At 38.1% G+C, this 27,094-nt stretch overlaps 1 protein-coding gene across 1 annotated transcript in view; it reads left to right on the top strand.

Annotated features, from left to right (window-relative positions):
• The window catches only part of CAB39L (calcium binding protein 39 like), a 184,223-nt gene that overhangs the window by 136,516 nt on the left and 20,613 nt on the right, over nt 1-27,094 (top strand). Inside the window, 3 exon segments of the mRNA XM_053708362.1 lie at nt 20,077-20,136; nt 22,169-22,234; nt 25,356-25,499. Coding sequence (XP_053564337.1) covers nt 20,077-20,136; nt 22,169-22,234; nt 25,356-25,499 — 270 coding nt within the window.

Below are 27,094 nucleotides of genomic sequence, written 5' to 3'. Positions count from 1 at the left end.
GTCCAGCTCGTGGGGCCTGCAAACGATTGGAGGAAGCTTGATTCGTCATTGATATGCAAAATAAAGAAGTAGAAGCTGGCGTAGGATCGGCGGTCTGCTTACCGTAACAAAAAGGTAATTATTTTTTTAAAAAGCGTGTTTGTAAAGTTTAATGAATTAAAGTGCCCCTGTTTTTAGAGTATTTTTTAAAACTGGGCTTTAATTCCTTAAACTTTACAATGGGATATAATTTTGTGGGGGTTTTTTTACATAAAAACATGCATTTTCATAACTCAAACTAAGATTCATTTAACAACCGAAGCTTAAAGGTACATGAAACCCTTTTTTTCTTGATTCAGATAGAGCATAGCATTTTAACAACTTATTTCTATTATTAAATCTGTTTCATTCTCTTGGTATCCATTTTTGAAGGAGCAACAATGCACTACTGGGAGCTAGCTGAACACAGGTAAGCCAATAGCAGGAGGTACATATACGTGCAGCCACCAATCAGCAGTTAGGTTCTAGTAGTGCATTGCTGCTCCTGAGCCTACCTAGGTATACTTTTCAAAAAAGAATGCCAAGAGAACAAGCACATTTGATAATAAATTGCATACCCTATATAAATAACAGATGATATTTTTACTTTACTGTGCCTTTACTTTTTATCTCCATGTCAAAGTTGTACTCCTGGGACACTGCCTGATTCTTGTTTGCTTATCAGCTTTCTCCTCATCTGAAGTGACACATGAACACAATTATATTATGTATTTAGCTCCAGTGCAGTTTTACAGTTTTTTACTACAAGACAGTGCTAGTTCATGTGAGCCATACAGATAACATTGTGCTCACTCCCGTGGAGTTACCTAGGAGTATGCACTGATTAGCTAAAATAAGGGGGTAGTTTGCAGAAATTTAGATACAAGGTAATCACAGAGGTAAAAAAATATTTTAATATAACTGTTTGTTCTGCAAAACTGGGGAATGGTTAATAAAGGGATTATCTATCTTTTTAAACAATAGCAATTCTGGAGTAGACTGTCCCTTTAAGTGTCTGAGTGCCAAACTCTAACACAACATAATTTTGGGTGGTGATATTCATTTTCTAAAAGTCCTTAACCATAATATGACTCTTTTATTGTGTCATTTACAGTTTGGTAGCAAGGCCTGCATTGCATCTATTGACAAATGTGAAGTACTAATGTTAACTTACAACAGGCCTTCTCTTGTACTCATTATACTGTTGCTTTGACTGTAAGTCATTAAAAACGTATTATGGTATTAAGCTATATCCAGCAGTGAATGTGGGACATTGTTTCATGCTTAAATGGACACCAACACATAGAATTGTAAGACTACATAAAAAATCTGATTCATCCCACTCCTGTACATTTATTTTCCTTGAGTGTATGTTATTCTTTTATAAAATAATCTGTTTTTCATTTACTTCGTACTGGACATTAACCCTTAAGAGATATAATAACAAGGTTTAAGTAGATATTATGATAGTTCTACTTTTTTGAGTGCTTATAAAAAAAAAACATACATTCAATGTGCCATTACAGAAAAACAAATTCTCAGTATGTTGCCACCATAGATAATATGGACCCTACACTCTCTGGTGTGGCACAATTATCTCATATTAATGTGTTCTATTAACTGTCTCTAGCTGTGATTTTCTTTCCATGTTAACTAGGACATGACAAGCTTGTATTCAACTTAGGAACCAGCCACGAAATTTGAAGATGCAACTACATATTTTTATAAAAGACAGGCAATAGGTTTTGTATATAAATATGTATTATAAAATAGTAGCCAGAAGTCTCATTTTAGGAGCCACTGCTTGTTGGTTCCTTAAGTTTGCCATGCCCTGATGTTAGCATGGATGTCTAACTGGCAACCCAAGGGCCTCATAGGGCGTTTTGTGCTAGTCTTTTTGGCCCCAGGAAAAGGTAGAAAGAAAAATTTGTCTTTTGACCACCCAAAACTCAAATTAGCCCCTGAAAGGGAATAATTGAAGATAGAGAGGTTACCCTACAACCTTACCTAAATCCCCTGTGCCACCCAACATTTTTAGGAAGTATATTATTATTTGTGTGCTTAAAAATCATAAACTCATATCTGGCCCTTAAGGTTTCTAAAATATTGACCTGCGGGCTCTCATGTTAAGAAGGTGGCCATCCTATTGCTACAGGATTACCATACCCACTGTGTCAGCCTCAAATGGTTGTATACTATTCTACTCTAATATTACCCAGGGCTTTGCTTGTTTCTTAATTTGTGGCAAATTTTGTTAAAACAATAAACCATTATAAAGAAACTAACCACTGATTTTTTAACATGCAGTGTTTATAGTTAAACATAGTGCAAACAATAAGTCCACTTTAAAAAGTTGTCCTTAGAGATAGGGGAGACAGCTCCTAAACATTAAATACTATATGTTCTAATATTTAAAAACTGCAAAAAAAATGATCGCTATGAGTGCATAATAAAATAGTATGAATTTGTAATTGTTATGCTATAATCAATTAGAACCACTCTTATGTACAAGGTTTTCAAAACATCATAAAACATAACAAAACCTCAGATTCAGTAATGATGCTATTTACTGTTCATCTCCTAACAAGGCCTCATTTAATCTCTTTGTTTAGTTATACCCTAATGAGATCAGTATAATTCTTGCATTTACTTTAATGCTATATGGTATTCTCTTTATCCGAATATGCTCCATTATGTTATCATGCTGTAACCTTTTAAAAAATAATGTAGATAATATTTATATGCTCTAAACTGCATATCTGTTTAAACATGTGTTAAATCTAGATCCTTTGATGTTGATTTGTAAGGTAAGGCCATTTTGTATGTAATTATTCGCGCCAACTTTTTTGAAAAATGTCTTTGTATGTATTTGTCTTTATTACAACTTCAATATCTAAATAGTTGATATTTTTTCTTTACTTATTTCATATGTAAACTTTAAACCCATATTGTTATCATTCATATCTTTTCTGAAGAGATTTAATAATTCCATGCTCCCATTCCAAATAATATATTTATTGGGAAAAATAATATATATATATATATATATATATATATATATATATATATATATATATATACCTTTAAATGTTCAACCCAAAAAAAGAAGCCCATAAAGACGGGCGAAGCAGAATCCTGAAGCGGCAGGACGCATCTCCATGAAGCTCTCGACTTCAGCTTAGTTTTCCTAGAGATTTCCTATAAAATATTACTCCTTTTGTAGTGTAATTTACACATCTGTATGCTGGACATTAGTATATATTTCTGTCAGGCTGTGAGAGCCGATAACCCGACTGTGACCCTGGCCTATGCTCTTTAGGAACGCCACACAAAGCTGCCATTATCTACTCCTTGAAAGTTACCTTCAGTGAAGCTCCTCGTAGCTAAGGCTGCCGCACTTAATCCCCCAAAGTCCTAGGGTATGAAGTACAGAGCTACTTTCAAGTTCAATACTTAATCCTTGTACTACAGCAACAATAGATATGCCTAATATAGAGAACGCTTTTCTACTGAGAGAAATAGGTGATTTACTCACCACATTCCAAGAAAGAGTCATTTGCTGAGACCCTTAGATCAGAATTCAACCACCCCGCTTCCACTTTGCCTACTGAGGTTCCCCAGATCCCTTATGCTATTAATCTAAAAGATGGCGGTGGTGCCCTGGGGCCCCGGCGCATTGCGCCTATTGTATACTTGGATTCTCGGCCACAGAAGGAGAAGACTCTAACCTGATCACAGCTGGAGAACGATTGAGATGTATGAGCTCCACTATTAATGGGGTCGGTTATACAGCAGAACGACAACGCTGCAGATTCATAGATGGTTGCGGTCCAGTCCTTGGTTGCCATTAGAGAAATGACCCCCATGGAGCCCGCTTACTACAGGGAGAAGGCAAGCAAGTTACTTTCAGCTACAGTCACTCTGGAGGGATGTGTGTTTGGGGACAGTGACTTCCCAGCGGTATTAAAGGATCAGCAGTTATTGGAGTGATCTCCAGTGAATACACCAGACTTATCCTACGCAGTACAGCTGCCTGCACAGAACAAGGCGATCTTGCTCTGGGGATCACAGTCTCTAGCTGCCGGGCGGCCATTGTGTCCATGCTTATCTACACCCTCACTGATGTCTTTGCTACTTCTGGCTATATCATGGCCGCCACAGGTCACCTTCGAACATTGCCCCTATCTCGATATGGAGGGGCCTCAGGGGGGACAAGAGCAACAGGTCCGGAGTAGAGTAACATCACTACTTAGAGTAATACCCGCTCAGTCATATTATGTCACTTACTGGGACTAAAAGTTCATTTTCTTGTTTATTTGTTAATGTATGAGGTTGATTCCAATACGTATTGTTTACATAGTTATATACGCTATACTTTGTTCTGTGTTTGTCTTTATGCCTGCTATCCCTATGCTCATTTAGGTTAGGAAGCTTTGGTTTACATTCTAACGTTGATATATACCAGCTATCTATACTACTATCTAATACACCAGAGACAATAGAATGCAAGCATATAACTCCTCGTTAAATCTGCCCTATTAAAGCAAAATTTCACTTTGCATTGATTTGTTGTTTCCAATGACCGGGGCATTGAGACATAATGTGCCCAATATGCTGTCCATGTGCTTTAATGGTAGAATACAAAATGTACACTCTATTTCTTGAGCAGCGACATGAAACACTTAGTTCCTTGACATTTCATAAAAGGAGTGACCTTGAAGTTATTCCTAAAGCATATATATTTTACAAGCCCCCTGAACCGTCTTGACATAGTTTATCCTACGCAGTACAGCTGCCTGCACAGAACAAGGCGATCTTGCTCTGGGGATCACAGTCTCTAGCTGCCGGGCGGCCATTGTGTCCATGCTTATCTACACCCTCACTGATGTCTTTGCTACTTCTGGCTATATCATGGCCGCCACAGGTCACCTTCGAACATTGCCCCTATCTCGATATGGAGGGGCCTCAGGGGGGACAAGAGCAACAGGTCCGGAGTAGAGTAACATCACTACTTAGAGTAATACCCGCTCAGTCATATTATGTCACTTACTGGGACTAAAAGTTCATTTTCTTGTTTATTTGTTAATGTATGAGGTTGATTCCAATACGTATTGTTTACATAGTTATATACGCTATACTTTGTTCTGTGTTTGTCTTTATGCCTGCTATCCCTATGCTCATTTAGGTTAGGAAGCTTTGGTTTACATTCTAACGTTGATATATACCAGCTATCTATACTACTATCTAATACACCAGAGACAATAGAATGCAAGCATATAACTCCTCGTTAAATCTGCCCTATTAAAGCAAAATTTCACTTTGCATTGATTTGTTGTTTCCAATGACCGGGGCATTGAGACATAATGTGCCCAATATGCTGTCCATGTGCTTTAATGGTAGAATACAAAATGTACACTCTATTTCTTGAGCAGCGACATGAAACACTTAGTTCCTTGACATTTCATAAAAGGAGTGACCTTGAAGTTATTCCTAAAGCATATATATTTTACAAGCCCCCTGAACCGTCTTGACATAGTTTATGATCCATAAGTGGATACTGTTTTGCACACAGTTTTCATTTATGAAACCACACCTCACATTCCTAGATACATACACAGGGCCATGGTCTATAGACTATCTGTAGCAAACCCACTACCACTATACTAGAACCCCTCCACTCTTTATCTACTCTCCATATACCCTATCATTTCGTTAATGTTCCCCGCTTTTCTGTTGCAGTGGCATCAGATTTCTGATAAATCCGTAAACGCTAATCTTAACCTGCAATTTTAGTTTTAGTTATGGAGATTACATATATAGTTGGATCATAAGGTTATTTACTGTTAACAACTGTGACTTTATTTTTGTGTGGTACAAATATTATGTAATGTAATGTATTCAATTTTTCATTACTAGTATTATATGCTTTACATTTTCTTCCTTTGTAACATGTGAGCGTTAGCAAGAGTCTTGACAATTAGTTTATGATGTTTAGGTGATACTTTTACTCCCTAATCTATAGGTTTATTGCCTGTTCTAACATATGCTCTTTGAGTCCAACACTAGTAACAGGTGCTCCAGTATGAGTAATTACTGTTTAGCCCTCAATATACATTGTTTATCATAATTCTAGTAGGCCTCATCTCCATTATCAGTGGCTGGGATTGTGGAATTTAGTACTCCTCATCCTAGAGTAAATAAATCTCATATATGCTTACTCTACCTTACACAATTTTAGAGATTCCCAGTGCTTCATATTACTACTATATAGCAGCCCTAACTCTTCTCCCATATTGCCTGAGAGTTTCACCCACGTTAAGGATACATATCTATCTATGTAACTATAGCCAGCCAGCCCATATTTCTAGAACAGAGTCTAGAGTCGAGTCCTACTTAGTATTACAAGCTATTTGTGTGATAGATGCTCCTTCCATTTTCTTTTTCTATATATACCATATTCTATGTTGATGTGTCTTAATAATGTTCTGTTGGTCCAAAAGTGGCCTTACATTATTATAATCCTCCTAATAATTACACTACTTGATGTTTTGGAGGTCCAAAGGGGGTCCAACTGGTTTAGAGGAGGTGTAAAACTGATGGTCAGAATTTGATACTTTTTTAATTTCTCTACAGGTATTATTTGAATTGTCGGTTGTACTGTTATATCTCACTTCACCTTGTGTCAGCTGTAATGGCTTCCCTATGTATCAGCCTATTGTCATAGACCATAATGACTGTATACATTTTATTTTTGTTTTGATCAAAATACCTGTATATTCCCTTTAAACCTTCAATAAAATAAAAATAAAAAAAACATAAATAGATTTTAATAACTTGTGTGAATTTTGTGCCCATTGATTTATAAATACAATTGTTAAAATTAAATTAATTATTTTCCAAAATTAATTAAATACATTCAGTTATAAAGGTAGATTGTATAAGAACTAGATCCTCTTTTTCAGTAAAAAAAAATAAATGGGACCTTATAGGACCTGATGCCTAAGTCATGCTCTATGTTGGTATACATGAACATACATCTTAAATGACTAAAATTTAATTTTCTTCCCAGCTTACATTTTTCTAGTAATTTAAGGAGCTCTGTAGAATTTTTTAAATATGGAGGCAATTTAATCACATAATCCTGTAAAAAAATTGTCAACATAGATAGGTTTGAAGTTAAGGAATTAATACTGGAAACAATCAGTCAACCTGGTGGATTTATAAGACGTTTGTGGATCTTAGGTAAGAATTAAAAGATGGGAGTCTTAGGACATTTTATATTTAAAAAAAAAAAAAAAAATCTTTAGTATTAGACACTGAACCCAATTTTTTTCTTTCGTGATTCAGATAGAGCATGCAATTTTAAGTAACTTCCCAATTTACTCCTATTATCACATGTTCTTCATTCTATTTGTATCTTTATTTGAAAAGCAAGAATTTAAGTTTATATGCCGGCCCATTTCCGGTGAACAACCTAGGTTGTTCTTGCTGATTGGTGGATAAATTCAACAACCAATAAACATGTGCTGTCCATGGTTCTGAATCAAGAACATAGGTTAGATGCATTCTTTTTCAAATAGAGATAGCAAGAGAATGAAGAAAAATTTATAATGGGGTAAATTAGAAAGTTGCTTTAAATTGCATGCTCTAACTGAATCATAAAAGAAAAAAATTGGGGTTCAGTGTCCCTTTAAGTATATCAGTATCCTTGCCTCTTCTTAATAGAATTTCTATTTTTTTCCTTTGTTCCTTTATCAGATCTGATTTGAGTTTTTATATGTGGTAGAATCATTTAAAAGTCTATTTGCCTCTCCCAAGTAATCTGTCGTGTTCATAACCACAACTCCACCCTCTTTATCCGCCTGCTTTCTAACTATGTCATTATTAAAGTCATCCAAGACTTTATTCTCCTTTTTTGTTAGATTATATGAGCTATTGGGTCTTTTAATAGGTTTTTTTCTAAATTTTCTTTCACTTTGTTCTCAAATAAAGTTATTTAATCACCTTTGTCACTAGATGGGAAAAAAATTGACTTGGATATCAAATCAGTATGTTAAAATTAATGATTTATTTATTTAGCTCATTTTCTATTCTTTGTTTTGGGGGTTTTAAAGTACCTATTCAAAGTTAATTTTCTAACAAATTGATTTTCATTTATTAGAATTTCAAATTTATTAAATCTAGTCGAAGGGGCAAATGTTAGACCTATCCAAATTCACTTTACTTAAATTAAAGAATAAAATCGTATCTTCTTTACTTTTGGCTGTTTTTTTTTATACCATATTCCTCTAGAGGTCTTTTTCTTAACTGTGTTTTTTTAGGTTTGCGCCCCCCCCCCCCCCCCATTCCTAAAAAAATCCTTGGTGATATCAGATTTAAAGGGGGTCATCTCCCAATCCATCTTTTCTCCTTAAATTACTCTCTCTTAATGGTTCAAATTTACTACTGGTGAGTAGCCTCCAATTATCTCTCACATCCTTTGTTTGAGGTCTCCGTTTGGGAACCCTTTTCTAATGGAATTTACCCATCCCCAATTAGAATTAGGAATATTATAATTATTGTTATACAAATACCTATTAAATCTAATATCCCTTTGGGAATAATTATTCCTTTGAAAATTACTGTTTCCTTGAAAATTGTAATTATTGTTTGATCAATTAAAACTAGATTTATTTTTCCCTCTTAAACTCATAAGTTTTCTAAATGTCTTTGGATTTTCCTCATATATTGCTCCCTTCAAACTTTTTGAGTTTCTCTTTAGAAATACTTTGAAATATTTTTAAATATTCTGAGGTCTTAAAGCAGTGATTTCAGAAACTTCTAAATTAGTTGTCTCAAGGTACCAGTCCTGGGGCCATATGCGTCCCTTAATATTTTTTTTATCTGGCTCTCCCTTATCATGTAAATAATTAATTGGGGCCCGTAAATGTTTATGGGTTCTAAGTGGTGTATTTAGTTGATGTTCTATTCAGGCACTCAAATGTTAACTATAAAGACAAGCATGCATTGTACAGACTAGACTCCCACCATGCACTGCTTGGATAAATGCCCCTTTTGCTCTGTTATACAGTTCCAGTATGATTCTTTTACTTGGCATTCACAAGATAAAGATGACTGTGAACGTCTATTGTGGAATTCAAATCCCATCTTGTGCTACTACTTGGATAAATGTCACTTCCAGTTACTAGTATAGCCCGTTACAGAGCACTCACTCTGTTTAAGGGGCCCCCACGGGAGAAAAACACTTTGCCAGTGGCCCCCAGATACATTAAGCTTGATAACCCTGCTCTAAATATTGTCTATATTTCTTCGGTATTTCTTTTTTGATCCAATGTTTGTTCTTTTGTATCTATTTTCCCTGGGCTAATTCTCTGCTTCAGAACAATCCCTCTCATCTCTCTCAAATTTTTTCCACCTAACTTCTAATATTCCCTATTTCTTTCAAGTTGCTGATATTTGAGATTATATCCTTTTGTTTTTTTTTTTGTTTGTTTTTTAAAAACGTTTTTTTATTGAGGACATATTGTTAACAGAGTACTTTTCTCAAGTAGAGGTATATATAACATCAAGAATCAATAAAGCATAAAAAGTACATTTACATGTGCAAGGTTCAGTATCTGCAGAATATCAATGATAGTGTAAATTTCTCCCTGCAAGGGAGTCCTCGTTTTTACAGAGGTCACCTTTTGTACATATATAGTAAGCTTTCATGAGTATACAGTCGTATATCATCATTCTACAAAGGTGTTAATCTTAGAACAACAATCCAGTCAATTGAAGTGATTGAGTAGTGTGGTTTTAACTGTTATGTTACATCACACTTTTGTTTGTTTTTTTAAAGGGATAGAAAGGTCAAAAATGAAATGTACATTGCTGCATATCAATATGAAATAGAAGAATTTTTGCAATATACTTCCATTAACAAAAAATACTTCTACTAAAAGCTATTACTGTTTTTCAGCTGCATATGCACATATGTTCTGAAGGCCTGTGCACCAGTATTAAAAAACCATTCTTGCTCAGAGAGCTGGCAGTAGTGTGTATTGCTTCTGAAGATGTAATTTGTGTCAAACAAGCCACTGCTGACTCTCTGAGAAGGTGTGGTGTTTGTAATACTGATGCACGAGCGCTCACAGGATATGCGTGTATGCCACTAACAAAAACAGTAATAACTTTTACTAGAATGCTTATATTTTTAAATTGAAATGCACCCATGCACATTTTATTTTTGAACTTTCTATCCCTTTAAATGAATCTTTTTTTATGAGGTTCTAATATTTCTTTAAACTGTAACACTTGATCACTCAATTCTTTCAGATATGCTTTTCTTGATTGGATAGTAATTTAGATTAAAGGGACAGTATACACTCATTTCTCCAACATTGGTGTGTCCGGTCCACGGCGTCATCCTTACTTGTGGGAATATTCTCTTCCCCAACAGGAAATGGCAAAGAGCACAGCAAAAGCTGCCCATATAGCCCCTCCTCAGGCTCCACCCCCCAGTCATTCTCTTTGCCGCTCTGAACAAGTAGCATCTCCACGGAGATGGTGAAGAGTATGTGGTGTTTAGTTGTAGTTTTTTATTCTTCTATCAAGAGTTTGTTATTTTAAAATAGTGCCGGTTTGTACTATTTACTCTAAAACAGAAAGGGATGAAGAGTTCTGTTTAAAAGAGGAGTATGATTTTAGCAGCAGTAACTAAAATCAATTGCTGTTCCCACGCAGGACTGTTGAGCCCAGAGAACTTCAGTTGGGGGGAACAGTTTGCAGACTTTTCTGCTCAAGGTATGACTAGTCCATTTTCTAACAAGACTGTGTAATGCTAGAAGACTGTCATTTTCCCTCTTGGGGATCGGTAAGCCATTTTCTTAGACTCTTAACAGAATGAAGGCTTATTATGGGCTATACACTGGTTGACACTCTTGTGGGCTAAATCGTTTGCTTTATTTAAGTTTTTTATGAAGTTTGAAGTGATTTTCTAAACTTTTAGTGTTTGGGAACGTTTTTAGGCGCCAGGCAGTCGTTTAGACACCTTCCCAGTCCGGAAGGGCCTTTCACTTTAGTAGGCAGAACCTCATTTTCGCGCCATAATTGCGTAGTTTCTTTTGGATGCAGTGCATACAACTGCATGTGAGAGGGTCTGGTGATCATTGAAAACGTTCCTGGAAGGCTTAATTTGGTATCGTATATCCCCTAAGGACAGGTGAAGTCGCAGCAAACGCTGTGGCTGGGACTGTAGTGGGGTTAAAATTGCTAATTGATTAAACGGCTCCGGTTTCCTCATTTAAGGGGTTAAAAGCTTGAAAATTGGGGTGCAATACTTTAAAAGCATTAAGATACTGTGGTGAAAATTGGATATTTCCTTCATAGTTTTTCACATATTCAGAAATAAAGTGTGCTCTGTTTAACATTTAAAGAGACAGTAACGGTTTTGTTTAAAAACGTTTTTTTTGCATTATTAGCCTGTTTAAGCCTGTCTAACATGTCTGTACCTTAAGATAGAACATGTTCTGTATGTATGGAGGCCAAGGTGGTCCCCCTTCAAATGTATGTGATAATTGTGCCATGGCGTCCAGACAAAGTAAGGACATTACTGTCACATTTAATAAGGTTGCCCAAGATGATTCCTCAAATGAAGGTAGTGGGGATAGTTCTTCATCCTCTCCTTCTGTGTCAATACCAGTTATGCCCGCGCAGGCGACCCCTAGTACATCTAGCGCGCCAATGCTTGTTACTATGCAACAATTAACGGCAGTAATGGATAATTCCATAGCTAATATTTTATCCAAAATGCCAGCATTTCAAAGAAAGCGTGATTGCTCAGTTTTAAATACAGTGGAGCAAGAAGGCGCTGACGATAATTTATCTGTCATACCCTCACACCAGTCAGAAGTGGCAGTGAGGGAGGGTTTGTCGGAGGGAGAACTTTCTGATTCAGGAAGAATTTCTCAACAGGCAGAACCTGATGTTGTGACGTTTAAATTTAAGTTAGAGCATCTCCGCGCATTACTTAAGGAGGTGCTAACTGCACTGGATGATTGTGACTCTTTGGTCATTCCAGAAAAATTGTGCAAGATGGACAAATTCCTAGAGGTCCCGGTGCACCCTGATGCCTTTCCGATACCTAAAAGGGTGGCTGACATAGTGAATAAGGAGTGGGAGAAACCAGGCATACCTTTTGTCCCACCTCCTATATTTAAGAAATTGTTCCCCATGGTCGACCCAAGGAAGGACACATGGCAAACAGTCCCTAAGGTTGAGGGAGCAGTTTCTACGCTAGCCAAACGCACGACTATTCCAATTGAAGACAATTGTGCTTTCAAAGATCCTATGGATAAAAAATTGGAGGGTTTGCTTAAAAAGATTTTTGTTCAGCAAGGTTTCCTCCTCCAACCAATTTCGTGCATTATTCCTGTCACTACGGCGGCGTGTTTTTGGTTCGATGAACTAGAAAAGTCGCTTAATATGGAGACTCCATATGAGGAAGTCATGGACAGAATTCACGCACTTAAGTTAGCTAATTCCTTTATTTTAGATGCCGCTTTGCAATTGGCGAGGTTAGCGGCGAAAAATTCAGGGTTTGCAATTGTGGCGCGCAGAGCGCTCTGGCTAAAGTCTTGGTCTGCAGGTGTATCTTCCAAGACAAAATTGCTTAATATTCCTTTCAAAGGTAAGACCCTTTTTGGGCCAGAATTGAAAGAAATTATTTCAGACATCACTGGGGGAAAGGGCCATGCCCTCCCACAGGATAGGCCTTTTAAGACTAAGAATAAGTCCAATTTTCGTTCCTTTCGTAACTTCAGGAATGGACCGTCTCCTAACTCTGCAGCCTCTAAACAAGAGGGTAACGCTTCCCAGGCTAAGCCAGCTTGGAAACCAATGCAAGGCTGGAACAAGGGTAAACAGGCCAAGAAGCCTGCTGCTGCTACCAAGACAGCATGAAGGGGTAGCCCTCGATCCGGGACCGGATCTAGTAGGGGGCAGACTCTCTCTCTTTGCTCAGGCTTGGGCAAGAGATGTTCCGGATCCCTGGGCACTAGAAATAGTCTCTCAGGGTTATCTTCTAGAATTCAAGGAACTTCCTCCAAGGGGAAGGTTCCACATATCTCGCTTATCTTCAGACCAGATAAAGAGACAGGCATTCTTACATTGCGTAGGAGACCTGTTAAAGATGGGAGTGATACACCCAGTTCCAACAGAGGAACAAGGTCAGGGGTTTTACTCAAACCTGTTTGTAGTTCCCAAAAAAGAGGGAACTTTCAGACCAATTCTGGATTTAAAAATTCTAAACAAATTCCTCAGAGTTCCATCGTTCAAAATGGAAACCATTCGAACAATTTTACCTACAATCCAGGAGGGTCAATATATGACTACCGTGGATTTAAAGGATGCGTACCTACACATTCCTATCCACAAAGATCATCATCAGTTCCTAAGGTTCGCCTTTCTGAACAAACATTACCAGTTCGTGGCTCTTCCGTTCGTATTAGCCACTGCTCCCAGAATTTTCACAAAGGTGCTAGGGTCCCTTCTAGCGGTTCTAAGACCGAGGGGCATTGCAGTGGCACCTTATCTAGACGACATTCTAATTCAAGCGTCGTCTCTTTCCAAGGCAAAGGCTCATACAGACATTGTTCTAGCCTTTCTCAGATCTCAAGGGTGGAAGGTGAACGTAGAAAAGAGTTCCCTGTCCCCGTCAACAAGAGTTCCCTTTTTGGGAACTATAATAGATTCTTTAGAAATGAAGATCTTCCTGACAGAGGTCAGAAAGTCAAAGCTTCTAAACGCTTGTCAAGTTCTTCACTCTATTCTGCAGCCTTCCATAGCTCAGTGCATGGAAGTAATAGGATTGATGGTTGCAGCAATGGACATAGTTCCTTTTGCTCGAATTCATCTAAGACCATTACAACTGTGCATGCTCAATCAGTGGAATGGGGACTATGCAGACTTGTCTCCCCAGATTCAAGTAGACCAGGTAACCAGAGACTCACTCCGTTGGTGGTTGACTCAGGATCACCTATCTCAGGGAATGAGTTTCCGCAGACCAGAGTGGGTCATTGTCACGACCGACGCCAGTCTATTAGGCTGGGGCGCGGTCTGGGACTCCCTGAAAGCTCAGGGTCTATGGTCTCGGGAAGAGTCCCTTCTCCCGATAAACATCCTGGAACTGAGAGCGATATTCAATGCGCTCCGGGCTTGGCCTCAACTAGCGAAGGCCGGATTCTTAAGATTCCAGTCGGACAACATGACGACTGTAGCTTACATCAACCATCAGGGAGGAACAAAGAGTTCCTTGGCGATGAGAGAAGTATCCAAGATCATCAAATGGGCGGAGGATCACTCCTGCCACCTATCTGCGATTCACATCCCAGGAGTAGACAACTGGGAGGCTGATTATCTGAGTCGTCAGACTTTCCATCCGGGGGAGTGGGAACTCCACCCGGAGGTCTTTGCCCAGTTAACTCAATTATGGGGCATTGCAGACATGGATCTGATGGCGTCTCGTCAGAACTTCAAGGTTCCTCGCTACGGGTCCAGATCCAGGGATCCCAAGGCGACTCTAGTGGATGCATTAGTGGCGCCTTGGTCGTTCAACCTAGCTTATGTGTTTCCACCGTTTCCTCTCCTTCCCAGGCTCGTAGCCAGGATCAAACAGGAGAAGGCCTCAGTGATTCTGATAGCTCCTGCGTGGCCACGCAGGACTTGGTATGCAGACCTGGTGAATATGTCATCGGTTCCACCTTGGAAGCTACCTTTGAGACAGGATCTTCTAGTACAAGGTCCATTCGAACATCCAAATCTAGTTTCTCTGCAGCTGCAGCTTGGAAATTGAACGCTTGATTTTATCCAAGCGTGGATTTTCAAATACAGTGATAGATACTCTGGTCCAAGCCAGAAAACCTGTGACTAGAAAGATTTACCATAAAATATGGAAAAAATATATCTGTTGGTGTGAATCCAAGGGATTCTCCTGGAGTAAAATTAAAATTCCTAAGATTCTTTCCTTTCTCCAAGAGGGTTTGGATAAAGGGTTGTCAGCGAGTTCTCTAAAAGGACAGATTTCTGCCTTATCTGTTTTGTTACACAAACGCCTGGCAGCTGTGCCAGATGTACAAGCTTTTGTACAGGCTTTGGTCAGAATCAAGCCTGTTTACAGACCCATGACTCCTCCTTGGAGTCTAAATTTATTTCTTTCAGTTCTTCAAGGGGTTCCGTTTGAACCTTTACATTCCATAGATATCAAGTTACTATCTTGGAAAGTTCTGTTTTTGGTTGATATTTCTTCTGCTAGAAGAGTTTCTGAATTATCTGCTTTGCAGTGTGATCCACCCTATCTGGTGTTCCATTCAGATAAGGTCGTTTTGCGTACCAAGCCTGGTTTTCTTCCGAAAGTTGTTTCCAACAAGAATATTAACCAGGAAATAGTTGTTCCTTCTCTGTGTCCGAATCCAGTTTCAAAGAAGGAACGTTTGTTACACAATTTAGATGTAGTCCGTGCTTTAAAGTTCTATTTAGAAGCAACAAAGGATTTTAGACAAACCTCATCCTTGTTTGTCGTTTACTCTGGTAAGAGGAGAGGACAAAAAGCTACTGCTACCTCTCTTTCTTTCTGGCTGAAAAGCATTATCCGATTGGCTTATGAGACTGCCGGACGGCAGCCTCCTGAACGAATCACAGCTCACTCCACTAGGGCTGTGGCTTCCACATGGGCCTTCAAGAACGAGGCTTCTGTTGATCAGATATGTAAGGCAGCGACTTGGTCTTCTCTGCACACTTTTGCCAAATTTTACAAATTTGATACTTTTGCTTCTTCTGAGGCTATTTTTGGGAGAAAGGTTTTGCAAGCCGTGGTGCCTTCTGTTTAGGTAACCTGATTTGCTCCCTCCCTTCATCCGTGTCCTAAAGCTTTGGTATTGGTTCCCACAAGTAAGGATGACGCCGTGGACCGGACACACCAATGTTGGAGAAAACAGAATTTATGCTTACTTGATAAATTTCTTTCTCCAACGGTGTGTCCGGTCCACGGCCCGCCCTGGTTTTTTAATCAGGTTTGAAAATTTTCTTTCTCTATACACTACAGCCACCACGGCACCCTATAGTTTCTCCTTTTTTTCTCCTAACCGTCGGTCGAATGACTGGGGGGTGGAGCCTGAGGAGGGGCTATATGGGCAGCTTTTGCTGTGCTCTTTGCCTTTTCCTGTTGGGGAAGAGAATATTCCCACAAGTAAGGATGACGCCCTGGACCGGACACACCGTCGGAGAAAGAAATTTATCAGGTAAGCATAAATTCTGTTTTTTTTTCTGTAATATAATAGACACTACTATAAAGAATAATATGCACAGATACTGATATAAAGATCCAGTATAAAATGGTTTAAAAATGTACTTAGACGCTTTCAGTTTAGCTCTGTTGAAAAGGCAGTTGGAAAGCCCACTGAAAGTGGGAAATAAGACACTCCCCCTCCCTCCCCCTTCTTTTGCATATGAAAAGACCTTTTACACAAACAGGAGCAAGCTGGAGAAGGCAGCTGACGGTATTCAAATAAAACTTTGGGGCTTGGTTAGGAGTCTGAAAATCAGAGCAATGTTCTTTCAAAATAAGCAAAATTATACATTTTTAAAAAAAAAAAAACTTCTTTACAAAACATTTATGCAAAGAAAAAATGAGTGTATAATGGCCCTTTAAGGTTAGCAAGGCTTTCTCTAATGTCTCATACCATTCTCTTGAATGTTCTTTGACTCAAAAGTACAATCCCTCTTTAACCTTAATCCTCTTGGCACTAAATGCGAATCAACATACTTCTGCATAAAGAATACTTCTACTTTTTGTTATAGTTCTTTTTTTTTTATTATTTTCTTTAATTCATACAAAGTATCTACATAATCTATTGTATTAGTAATTCTAATATTACCATGTACTGGATTATCTATATCATGTAATAAACCATTCCTAACAGAGAATTTAGCCATAATTCAAGTGTGTTCCTTATAAAGGAAAAGGGAAAATATATATTAAAAACCACAAAAAACAATCCTTATATAAGGAAATATCAATCAAGCAACATTTGAAGCTGTCTCCCTACACAGACTAAATAGATAACTAGCAGAACCAAAAGTGTTCTATACAACAGATTGATATACACACACTGAAATATTCTTTAAAAAGTTTTAAAAGTTTACTCAAAACGATTATTAAGTTTATACTAATTCCTGTTTCCACCAGTGGAATAAAAATAAATAAAATTAACTAATACGAGGGCATGTCCAAGCAGCAATCGGGAGCGGTCGCACTCTCTCAGAGCTCCAGTAGAGCATCCAAGAATCCGCCGATTTAGGAAAAACCAAACAGCAAAGACCAGCATCAATACTCCTCTTTGCTGCTTTGTGTAGCAGCCCACAATAAACTGTGACCTTTGCTGTGTTTTTGACACCAGGAGCTCTGAATTGGACAACAGAGGCCTAGGGCGGTGGCTCAATATAGGCAGCACTACCCCCCCTTGGTACTCCGAGGTTCTTAGTCTGGAACGATCAAAACATATTTTCTACTCAAACCAGTCTGACATCTACCAAAAAAGATTAAGAGGAACGCAACTGAAAGAGAGATAATAATGACTACAGAACCAACAAAACTTCAGACAAATATGGCCGCGGAAGGGATCTCTTCCCTGCCATCTTGTCATTATCAACATTTGGAGACGTTTGAGAGCCTCATGAGGAGCTTGATGGACAGAGCACCATTTGACTACATAATGCAACAACTCTCCCTGATATCGCTACCACATATCATCACTATACCCATTACTGAAGAAACTCCTACTCTCGATGAGCCCACAGCAACTGCCAAAATAATGTCACCTCAACATCAGCAGATGGAACAGCCGCTAATCCTAACGGCGCCACTGGGCGAGTCATGCAGCACAGTGAGGCCCTTGGTGGGGATCAGCGTATCACACTAGAAATCATGAAGCCTGCTACTGTACACTACACACCCCTGCAAGCATGCTGGACATCCGTGGGTTTCGGGTATCCTCGGGGGCTCAGGGGGGACTCCCGGGGAGCCGCAGCCAGCGGAAAAGCAAATTTGCTGACTTTTAACAACAACCAGCCAGATATTCAGGACAATTCCAACCCTAAATCAGAAGTCTTCACTAGCCTGCGAGAATCACTGTGGCATAAGGCCTTTTCGGGAGCGCTACCAACCTGCATTGTTATGACTCAGACTACATCTTTGAAGGGCTTTTCTCAGAGACTGACAAGTATTGACACTTTCCTACAATCTAAATCATGGGGATGAAAGTATACCCATAACACATTCTTGTTGCTGTCTATAGCTTGTTTAAGTGATTTTACTATACCTTAATTTACTTTGAGTTTCATATTTACATTTTGTTAGGTTTAATTGCATATCTATACCAATTTTCTAGTTGCCTTGGGAAAAGTTTTAAGGATACTCATTGTCACACTAGCAGCACGCCCTGTCACATTTTCCCTTATCATTTAATGCCTTGTACAAACAAATTAGTGGAACAAGTGCATACGCACTATTAGTGTTCGGGTACCCGCCATGCGGCTTGCAGCCGGAGCTGCAGGGGGGAGGAATAAAACACAATCTAAATGCACAGTTCCTCCTTAAATTAGTAGCCAAGAACAGGCGTAATCACTAGTATAGCTCTTACAAAGGGATAGATTTTACTATGTCTATGTATGCAATATGTCTCAGAGCTCAATATTAAAATGTCCTCCTTTTCCTTTATCACTACACTATCCAAATAGGAATGCCCATATATATATATATATATATATATATATTAGAAAGGCAGATAGTTTTACATACACCCATTGGATGGCAGATAAACCACACCACAATATTAAGTCACTATTCTGTTACAAAACACTCTCTCTATACTATGCAACAGAGATCCCATCCTCTCATTTACTACTAGCTTAACTATATTTGAGTAGATGTAATTGGAAAACAACATCACAAAGAGCTAAATATAACATTTGCCAAGAATAGTTTGTTCGGTCCAGGCTTTCTATACACAAATCAGATGATACCTAGTTATAATCTCCCTGTGTCTCCCTTTTAACATCCCCATATCACCTTTATATAATATTGGTTTAGACCCAAAAGTGGTCTGCTTTCTTTTCATTGGGGTCAAGATAAGAATTTGTAACTTTAAGTTTAAAATTAAAAATGAGGTTCAGTATCTAAGCATAATAGCCATGATCCTACCTATATATGTGTGAGTATATATGTATAGGAGTATATATATATGTGTATGTAGTCTTTAATTATATATACAGCTTGTTTTTTTGTACATCTTCAAATTTATGGACTATATGCTTGTGATTTAGGGCACTGCGTTTGTCCTCCTTTTCATTATAGCTTGAATTAAGGCTTGTTCTTCTTTATTTTTATCTGTATTGCTACTGATACCTCAATAAAAATATTAAAAATAAAAAATAAAAATTAACTAATACATCAAATTCTAAAAACATACAGATAGTGGTCATAAATAAATCCTAGAGCTGCAATTTTTATGCTATGGACTAAACGTTTATATTTAAAGCCCCTTTGAACAAACTAAAATGTGGAAATACACATCGTTTGGTGCCAAAATTGCTCTGGGATCAAAGTTCGTATTAAAAAGTTTAGTTGTGGGAATGCATATGTATCACTGTCTTAATAAGCCTACTCCTATGCTATATTAATATTACATTTGATAAAATTGTTTACAGGATGCGCAACATGTTCAAAGTATTCACATCTTCATCCATTGCATATTTTTAAAATTGGATTTTTGCTGTTTACTCATGTCTGACCGTGATTGTGGGTACTAGTGTTTACAATTATTAGCATAATATAGTTTTATGTGGGAGATTTTAAAGCACATTCTGTATCTTCATGGTTTAAATAGCTTGTTTGTCAGAAAGAAATTGCAAACCTTTTAAATAGGTTAAAGCACATGTGGTTTATCTTCTATGTTTGGAAAACCACAATTTAAACCCCGATTTATTTTTCTTCCAATTAACATATGGCTTTGTTTTTTTCAGGATTTGTTGACAAGACACAAATTGATGGTAGCAGAATTCTTAGAACAGAACTATGATACAGTAAGTAAATAATATTGGAAAATAAGCCCCACGTATAATGAGCCTACTGCAAAATAAGTATTGCATGTTCTTGTGAAATAATTTAAGATGCTGACAACATTTAAATTATAATCTGTACAATTAAATTAACATTTGTTTCGGGGTTTAAAATGGTCATGAAAGTCAGATTTAAACTGTTATAGTTCAGCGCATTCAGAGAGTGGGCCGGCATTACATTGTAATAGAAGCATTACTATAGGCACGGATTGAACCCTTTTCACTGATAGATTTAAAAAAATAAAAAATAAAGTACACCTATACTTTTTCTTATGGCAAAGATTACATATATGGCATTTGACTAGCTAAAGTTTACTATCACTTTAATTTCCAAATAGATTTTTGTGCTGTCCTTTTATAAACTGTGTGGAAAAGCGTAAAGCCAAGTCAAATAAAAAAAACTTGCTAAATATAATTCTAACACCTCAAGCAAAATAAGTAGTTATTTAATCCAGGTTGTGTGCTGGAACAGCAAGGAATAATAGTATACGATCTATCTGTGAAACTATTTATGCTGTGGTTTTTAGAAGAAATGGTTAGCTTTTAAAAGAATCTTAATATTACATTTGTGTTACAAAATAAGAATTAACTATGCAACCTGCACAAGATGTGCTGTAATTATCCCTGTGTTACATCAGAAATGTCCAAGACACGTTATTATTAACTTTGTGCTTGAAAATAATTTTATAGCTGTAAGTGATGTACCACAAGAATTTAGTGGTGATGCCCAATACTCCTACTGTAGCTATGTAGAACAGCTTTGTATCTCCTGTGTTTTATTCTTGTTCCACTTCCAACCTATCAGAATTCCCGTACAAAAACATGGTAGCTCTTGGGAGTTTGTGCTTCTTTTTGCTATTCCTATCTATTTAGTGGTTTAGAGGAGCCTTTTGTATTAGTAAAAATGTTCACATTAATAAAAAGTATTGCAAGGAAATCTAGTTAGACATGAAATTCAAAAAGAATTCAGATAGAGCATGCAATTTTTTTAAATAATATAATGTGTTTATCAAATTGTGCACAGTCTTTCTATGTACACGCTTTCTGAACCACCAGCTCCTACTAAGCATGTGCAAGAGTTCACAGTATATATTCATATGAGTCTGTGATTGGCTGATGACTGTGACATAAGGAAACAGGGAAATAAAATGAAACTTGGAACATTAACAGCGAAAAATCTACTAATTTTAACAAGTATCATTGCATTGTATTTGTATAATGTATTTTTTGATTATGTGATTCTACTATATTAATTGGTCCTTTATATGCACAAATATAAAAAAAAAAAGCATGAGAGCTGCATTGGATCTCTCAAGCAGGAAATTTGGCAACTTTGTGCAAATACCGCTCTTGACTGGCTTGCAGCTCCTTTGTGATATTTTACCTATGTGTTTAACCCATTTGCAGTTTACACAATAAGCTAGGGACATTTATGCAGAAAATCAAATGTTTTAAATGTTTTAACCAATTAGGGCACGTAATGTTTGTCATAGAACACCTCTTTAAGACCATAGTTTATGTGCTGCTTGTGTTGCAATTCATCTGTATATTTGTAAATATTTAGCTTCGGGTTTAAACTTTGATGTTTTCCTGATTGTCATCATTATGTTTATTTTCTTTTAAGGCATAAAACTGCTATAAACTTACCCAAGTGTGTAATTAGTTAAAGAAAAAAAAATCAATATTCCAAATTACAGCACTAAACTTTATTGTAAATTTTACATTCCATCTCCCTTCATAGCAGCATGCATATAGTCATGTGACTGACTTACGGCCAGTACATTTTTTGGTTGCTGTCTATACAGTTGTATGTGCGCTGCTCCAGATGGACAGGGAAAGATTTAAATTCATTAAAATGTTCAGTTTAATGAATTGTTCCCTGTATTTTGTGTACCTTTAAACAACCTCTGCAGTTTTATAAGTTGGTTTACAGAAATATAAAGTTACAGAAATGCAGATATGTTGAGTACCTTTCACTTTTTTTTTTTTTTTTTAGATATTTAATGATTATGAAAAACTTCTTCACTCCGAGAACTATGTCACAAAGAGACAGTCTTTGAAGGTAAACTATTCTGTAAATATGTGTAATAATTTTATCTAACTATAGTTTGACAGTACATGCCATCTAGTTCTAATGAATTAGTTCTGTGGTTTCATTGGTCATAAGCTTTTAATTCTTTTCATTCAGTAACATCAGCTACTCTTATGCCACACAAAAAATATTAGTATGCATTACCTCAAATCTTGTTCGGAACCTTCCAAAATTTGTTACTTGCAACACTCATTACTACTTCTGAAGGATCTGTATAAAACAGTTTAAGGCTATTAAATTCTACAAAAAGAGAGTCCTCTCTGGTCCTAGTCAATGAGGTACAACCATATTTCTATAGGCAAATTCATCAGGGATTCCACGTCTGGTTCCTCCATCACCCTTAGGTGGACTTTCTCCAGGGTCATAATAGAAATATACAAATGAGAGAATCACTCAATCAAAAACAAACGGCTCAGTAGCTTGTTCTTTGGCAAGACACCACCTGGGATCTGTCACTTTTAGCTCAATTGTGCCTTTGACAGAGGAGAACTTTCCTGAAGTATGTCAGTCTGATGGTCCAGCCCTAAAATACCAGACAGCCTCCCTCTGAATAAATACCATAGCATCCTCAGACAATCATTTCATACTTTTGTGGCCTCGTCAGTGAAGTGCAGCAATATCCATATAGGCACATTGTGCAGAGAGTCTACATCTGGTTTCTCCCCCATCACCCCTACCAATACTTTCCCCTAGAGTTATAATAAAAATATACCAAAACTAACAGTATATCACAAAATGAGCCAAAATACTTGGAAGGATCAGTAAAAAAAAAACTGTTTAATTACGGCATGAGCAGACAAAGGGGAACCTCAGGGTTGGAAGAGCATAGAGATTTTTGACCTGCCCAAGGGGTTGGGCTGGACGGATTTGCCCTGGATCCTTGATTACCAACTAGACACGCTGAGAATTAAGAATGTGATAGTCAGGGATAACTTAAAAATGTGGTGTAATCTTAAAAATCTTCCTGAGGTTGCCCCTCATCCATCTCCTATACACTCCTTACCCGCCCTGCTTGCAGCCTTACCTGATACGCATGTCCAGCACTGGAGGGATTGGGACCTGAAGCTGGTCTCCCAGTTATACCTCTCGGGCACTCTGCTCACTCCAGATAATATAGGATCTACTATACAAGATCCCCCCACGTGGACTACTTTTGAATACTCCAGACTATATGCCTTCTTGATGTCTTGGGGGTTTCCTAGAGTCCCTAATAGACCCCTGACCAACTGGGAGAAATTGTGGCAGCTCCAGGTTAAGACCCCTAGACTCATATCATTCCACTACAACCTACTACAGTCATCCACAAATAAAGACAGACGCTGGCAACTTAGAGCCTGGGAAGGAGATCTATCCAGACCAATCTCTGATAAAAACCTACACACCGCTATGACACTAACCAAAAAGACTCTACACTGTGCGAACACTCTCGAATCATATATGAAACTGTTCTTGAGGTGGTACTACACTCCCTCCAGACTATCGCAGATGTTCCCTACAGCAACCTCTCTATGTTGGAGAGGATGCGAGCTACGAGGTTCAGACATACACGTATGGTGGGATTGCCCTAATTTAAAACCCACATGGATTCAAGTATCTACCCTTTGCCTCAGTCTCGGGATGAAAATACCACTAACCCCTGAAATTGCCCTACTACATATATTCCTGCGTAATATCCCGACCCCTTTAACTAAGCTGTTAATCTTCATACTCGCGGCCACGAAGTTGGCGATAGCGAGAGCCTGGAAACAGACGCAACCCCCAGACATTGCAGCTATCACAGCCATAATACAAGTCTATGCTAAGATGGAGCAGGGCTATTACTTTAATGCTGATAGAGAAGATCTTTACTGGCAAATTTGGGAACCCTGGTTTCACTATCAGGAAGAGTGTAGGCAGGGAAATACGAGAGAGGGGGCCCCCAGACACCCACTAATAGATCCTAATCCTACAGTATGGTAGTACTCGGACCCCTGATGACTGTCCCACATCTGTTTCTACTGGTCGGTACCCGTCGGCCTTTATTCTCACTCCCTACTTTCTGCGTATTCTTCCCCATCCCCTCTTTCCCTCCCTCCCCATAATGTGCGTTCTACTCCCCTTCCCCCATCCCCTACTCCCCCCCCCCACTTAGTCCTCTTTCACTGGAGTTGTTTACCCCGCCTGGAGATGCACACCACGAATTGTCCGCTGGGACAAACATGGTAAAGGTTTTATTTAAAATGAATAGTTGAAATTACTGTAATGTGGGGTCCATACCTAAAATCATTGTGCTACTCCAAACATAACTTTTAGGTCCAGCTAATACATATTCACGTCGACCCCTGATGAAGGGTTCATATCTGCTTCCTCTGATCTGGGCTTGCTGGCTTGCATTCTCTCTCCCTCCTTCTCTGCACCTTCTTTCCCTTCCCCAATCTCCCCCCCCCCCCCATAATATGTAACCTACTATCCCTTCCACATCCCCTGCTCCCCCCCTCCCTCTAATCCTCTTTTACTGGGGCTCTTTGCCCCGCCTGGAGACTTACATCACGAATGACCCCCTGGGTTGCTAAGACAACCATGGTAAAGGTTTTCCTTAAACTGAAAAGTTGAAATTATTGCGCTGTTATGTCCATGACTAGACTGTAGTAATACAACAACCACAGCATTCAGGTCCAGCTAATGCATTCTGTCCATTTTCTATGCTTTTGTAACCTGGAGAACCTTGTTATATACCTGATATTACCTGTAATTGTCCATGGAGACACTTTTATTTATATGTACAAAACAAGTTAATTACTCTGTAATTGTCGATATCAAGCTTACTTTATAATGAAAATAAAAATATTTAAAAAAAAAACAAAAAAAAACCCTCTTTAAAACAATAAAATTAAACAAAAAGAGAGAATTACCCAAACAGTAACAAACAAAGGTTTAGTAGCTTGTTGTTTTGACTGGTCATTATTTAGAGGTAAGTCCAGAGAACTATCAATTTTATTTGCTGCTCCAATTAAAAAATAATTAAAAAAAATATTGAAAAAATGAAATGTTACATATGTCAAAGTAAACTATGTAAATACCACAACAATCTAAAACAAAAATTCTTTCTTAGCTGCTAGGTGAACTAATTCTGGACCGGCACAACTTTTCAATAATGACAAAATATATAAGCAAGCCAGAAAACCTGAAGCTCATGATGAATTTGCTTCGAGATAAGAGCCCAAACATTCAGTTTGAAGCATTTCATGTGTTTAAGGTAAGTTAAAGCTCATAAAATGATAGTTATGGTTTTTGTTCAGTGACAGAAAAAGCATATGGAAAATATTTTATATAAGAGTCTTTGAGTTTACATGTATGGTGTGAGTGCTCTGGCCAACATCCTGTACATGTCACAAAGTGTAGGAAACCATTTATTGTAGCTGTTTTAGAATAATACATTGTAAGTGAAAAAATGAAAGCATATTCAGAATGTTTATCCATTATCTGCAATGGTAAAATACATAAAGTATTTTGTCCTTAGTTCTTGCAATGCACAGCTTCCCCTTTTCTTCCTAATGGGAAAGAGTCCACAGCCGCATTCATTACTTGTGGGAAATAAGAACCTGGCCACCAGGAGGAGGCAAAGACACACCAGCCAAATACTCCTCCCACTTCCCCTATCCCCCAGTCATTCTTTGCCTATCGTCCCAGGAGGTTGACAGAGAAGTGTCAGAAGTTTTTATTTTAGATTATTGTACTTTATTTACATATGTCTCTTATGGAGGGTGCTACCCTTCGACATGGGACGGGAGTTTTAAGTAGTCCTGTCAGTCTCTCCTGGAGGGCCTAGGCGAAAGTTAGAGTCCGGAGATGTGGTGGAAGCTTCCCCTACGACACCATCCCGACTCGTATTAACCGCTCCTTCAGCACTTGACGTTGCTGAATTTCGTTTTGCTACCTGCTATTTCTCTTGTTAAGTGTATCCAGTCCACGGATCATCCATTACTTGTGGGATATTCTCCTTCCCAACAGGAAGTTGCAAGAGGATCACCCACAGCAGAGCTGCTATATAGCTCCTCCCCTCACTGCCATATCCAGTCATTCTCTTGCAACTCTCAACAAAGATGGACGTAGTAAGAGGAGAGTGGTGTATTATAGTTAGTTTTTTAACTTCATACAAAAGTTTGTTATTTTTAAATGGTACCGGAGTGTACTGTTTTATCCCAGGCAGCATTAGAAAAAGAATCTGCCTGTGATTTCTATTATCTTAGCAGAAGTAACTAAGATCCACTGCCGTTCTCACATATTCTGAGGAGTGAGGTAACTTCAGAGGGGGAATGGCGTGCAGGTTTTCCTGCAATAAGGTATGTGCAGTTAACATATTTCTAGGGATGGAATTTGCTAGAAAAATGCTGCTGATACCGGATTAATGTAAGTTAAACCTTAAATGCAGTGATAGCGACTGGTATCTGGCTTATTAACAGAGATACATACTCTTATAAAAATGTAATATAAAACGTTTGCTGGCATGTTAATCGTTTATATATATGTTTGGTGACAAAACTTATTGGGGCCTAGTTTTTTTCCACATGGCTGGCTTGATTTCTCTTGTTAAGTGTGTTCAGTCCATGGGTCATCCATTACTTATGGGATATATTCTCCTTCTCAACAGGAAGTTGCAAGAGGATCACCCAAGCAGAGCTGCTATATAGCTCCTCCCCTCACATGTCATATCCAGTCATTCTCTTGCAACCCTCAACAAAGAAGGAGGTCGCGAGAGGAGCTGGAGTTTTACTTAATTATTCTTCAATCAAAAGTTTGTTATTTTAAATGGCACCGGAGTGTGCTGTTTTTCTATCTCAGGCAGTATTT

The sequence above is a fragment of the Bombina bombina genome, chromosome 3, assembly GCF_027579735.1.
Source record: "Bombina bombina isolate aBomBom1 chromosome 3, aBomBom1.pri, whole genome shotgun sequence".
NCBI classification, from domain to species: domain Eukaryota; kingdom Metazoa; phylum Chordata; class Amphibia; order Anura; family Bombinatoridae; genus Bombina; species Bombina bombina.
Note: the sequence above shows the minus strand (reverse complement) of the source record. Positions and strands in the feature narration are given on the sequence as shown.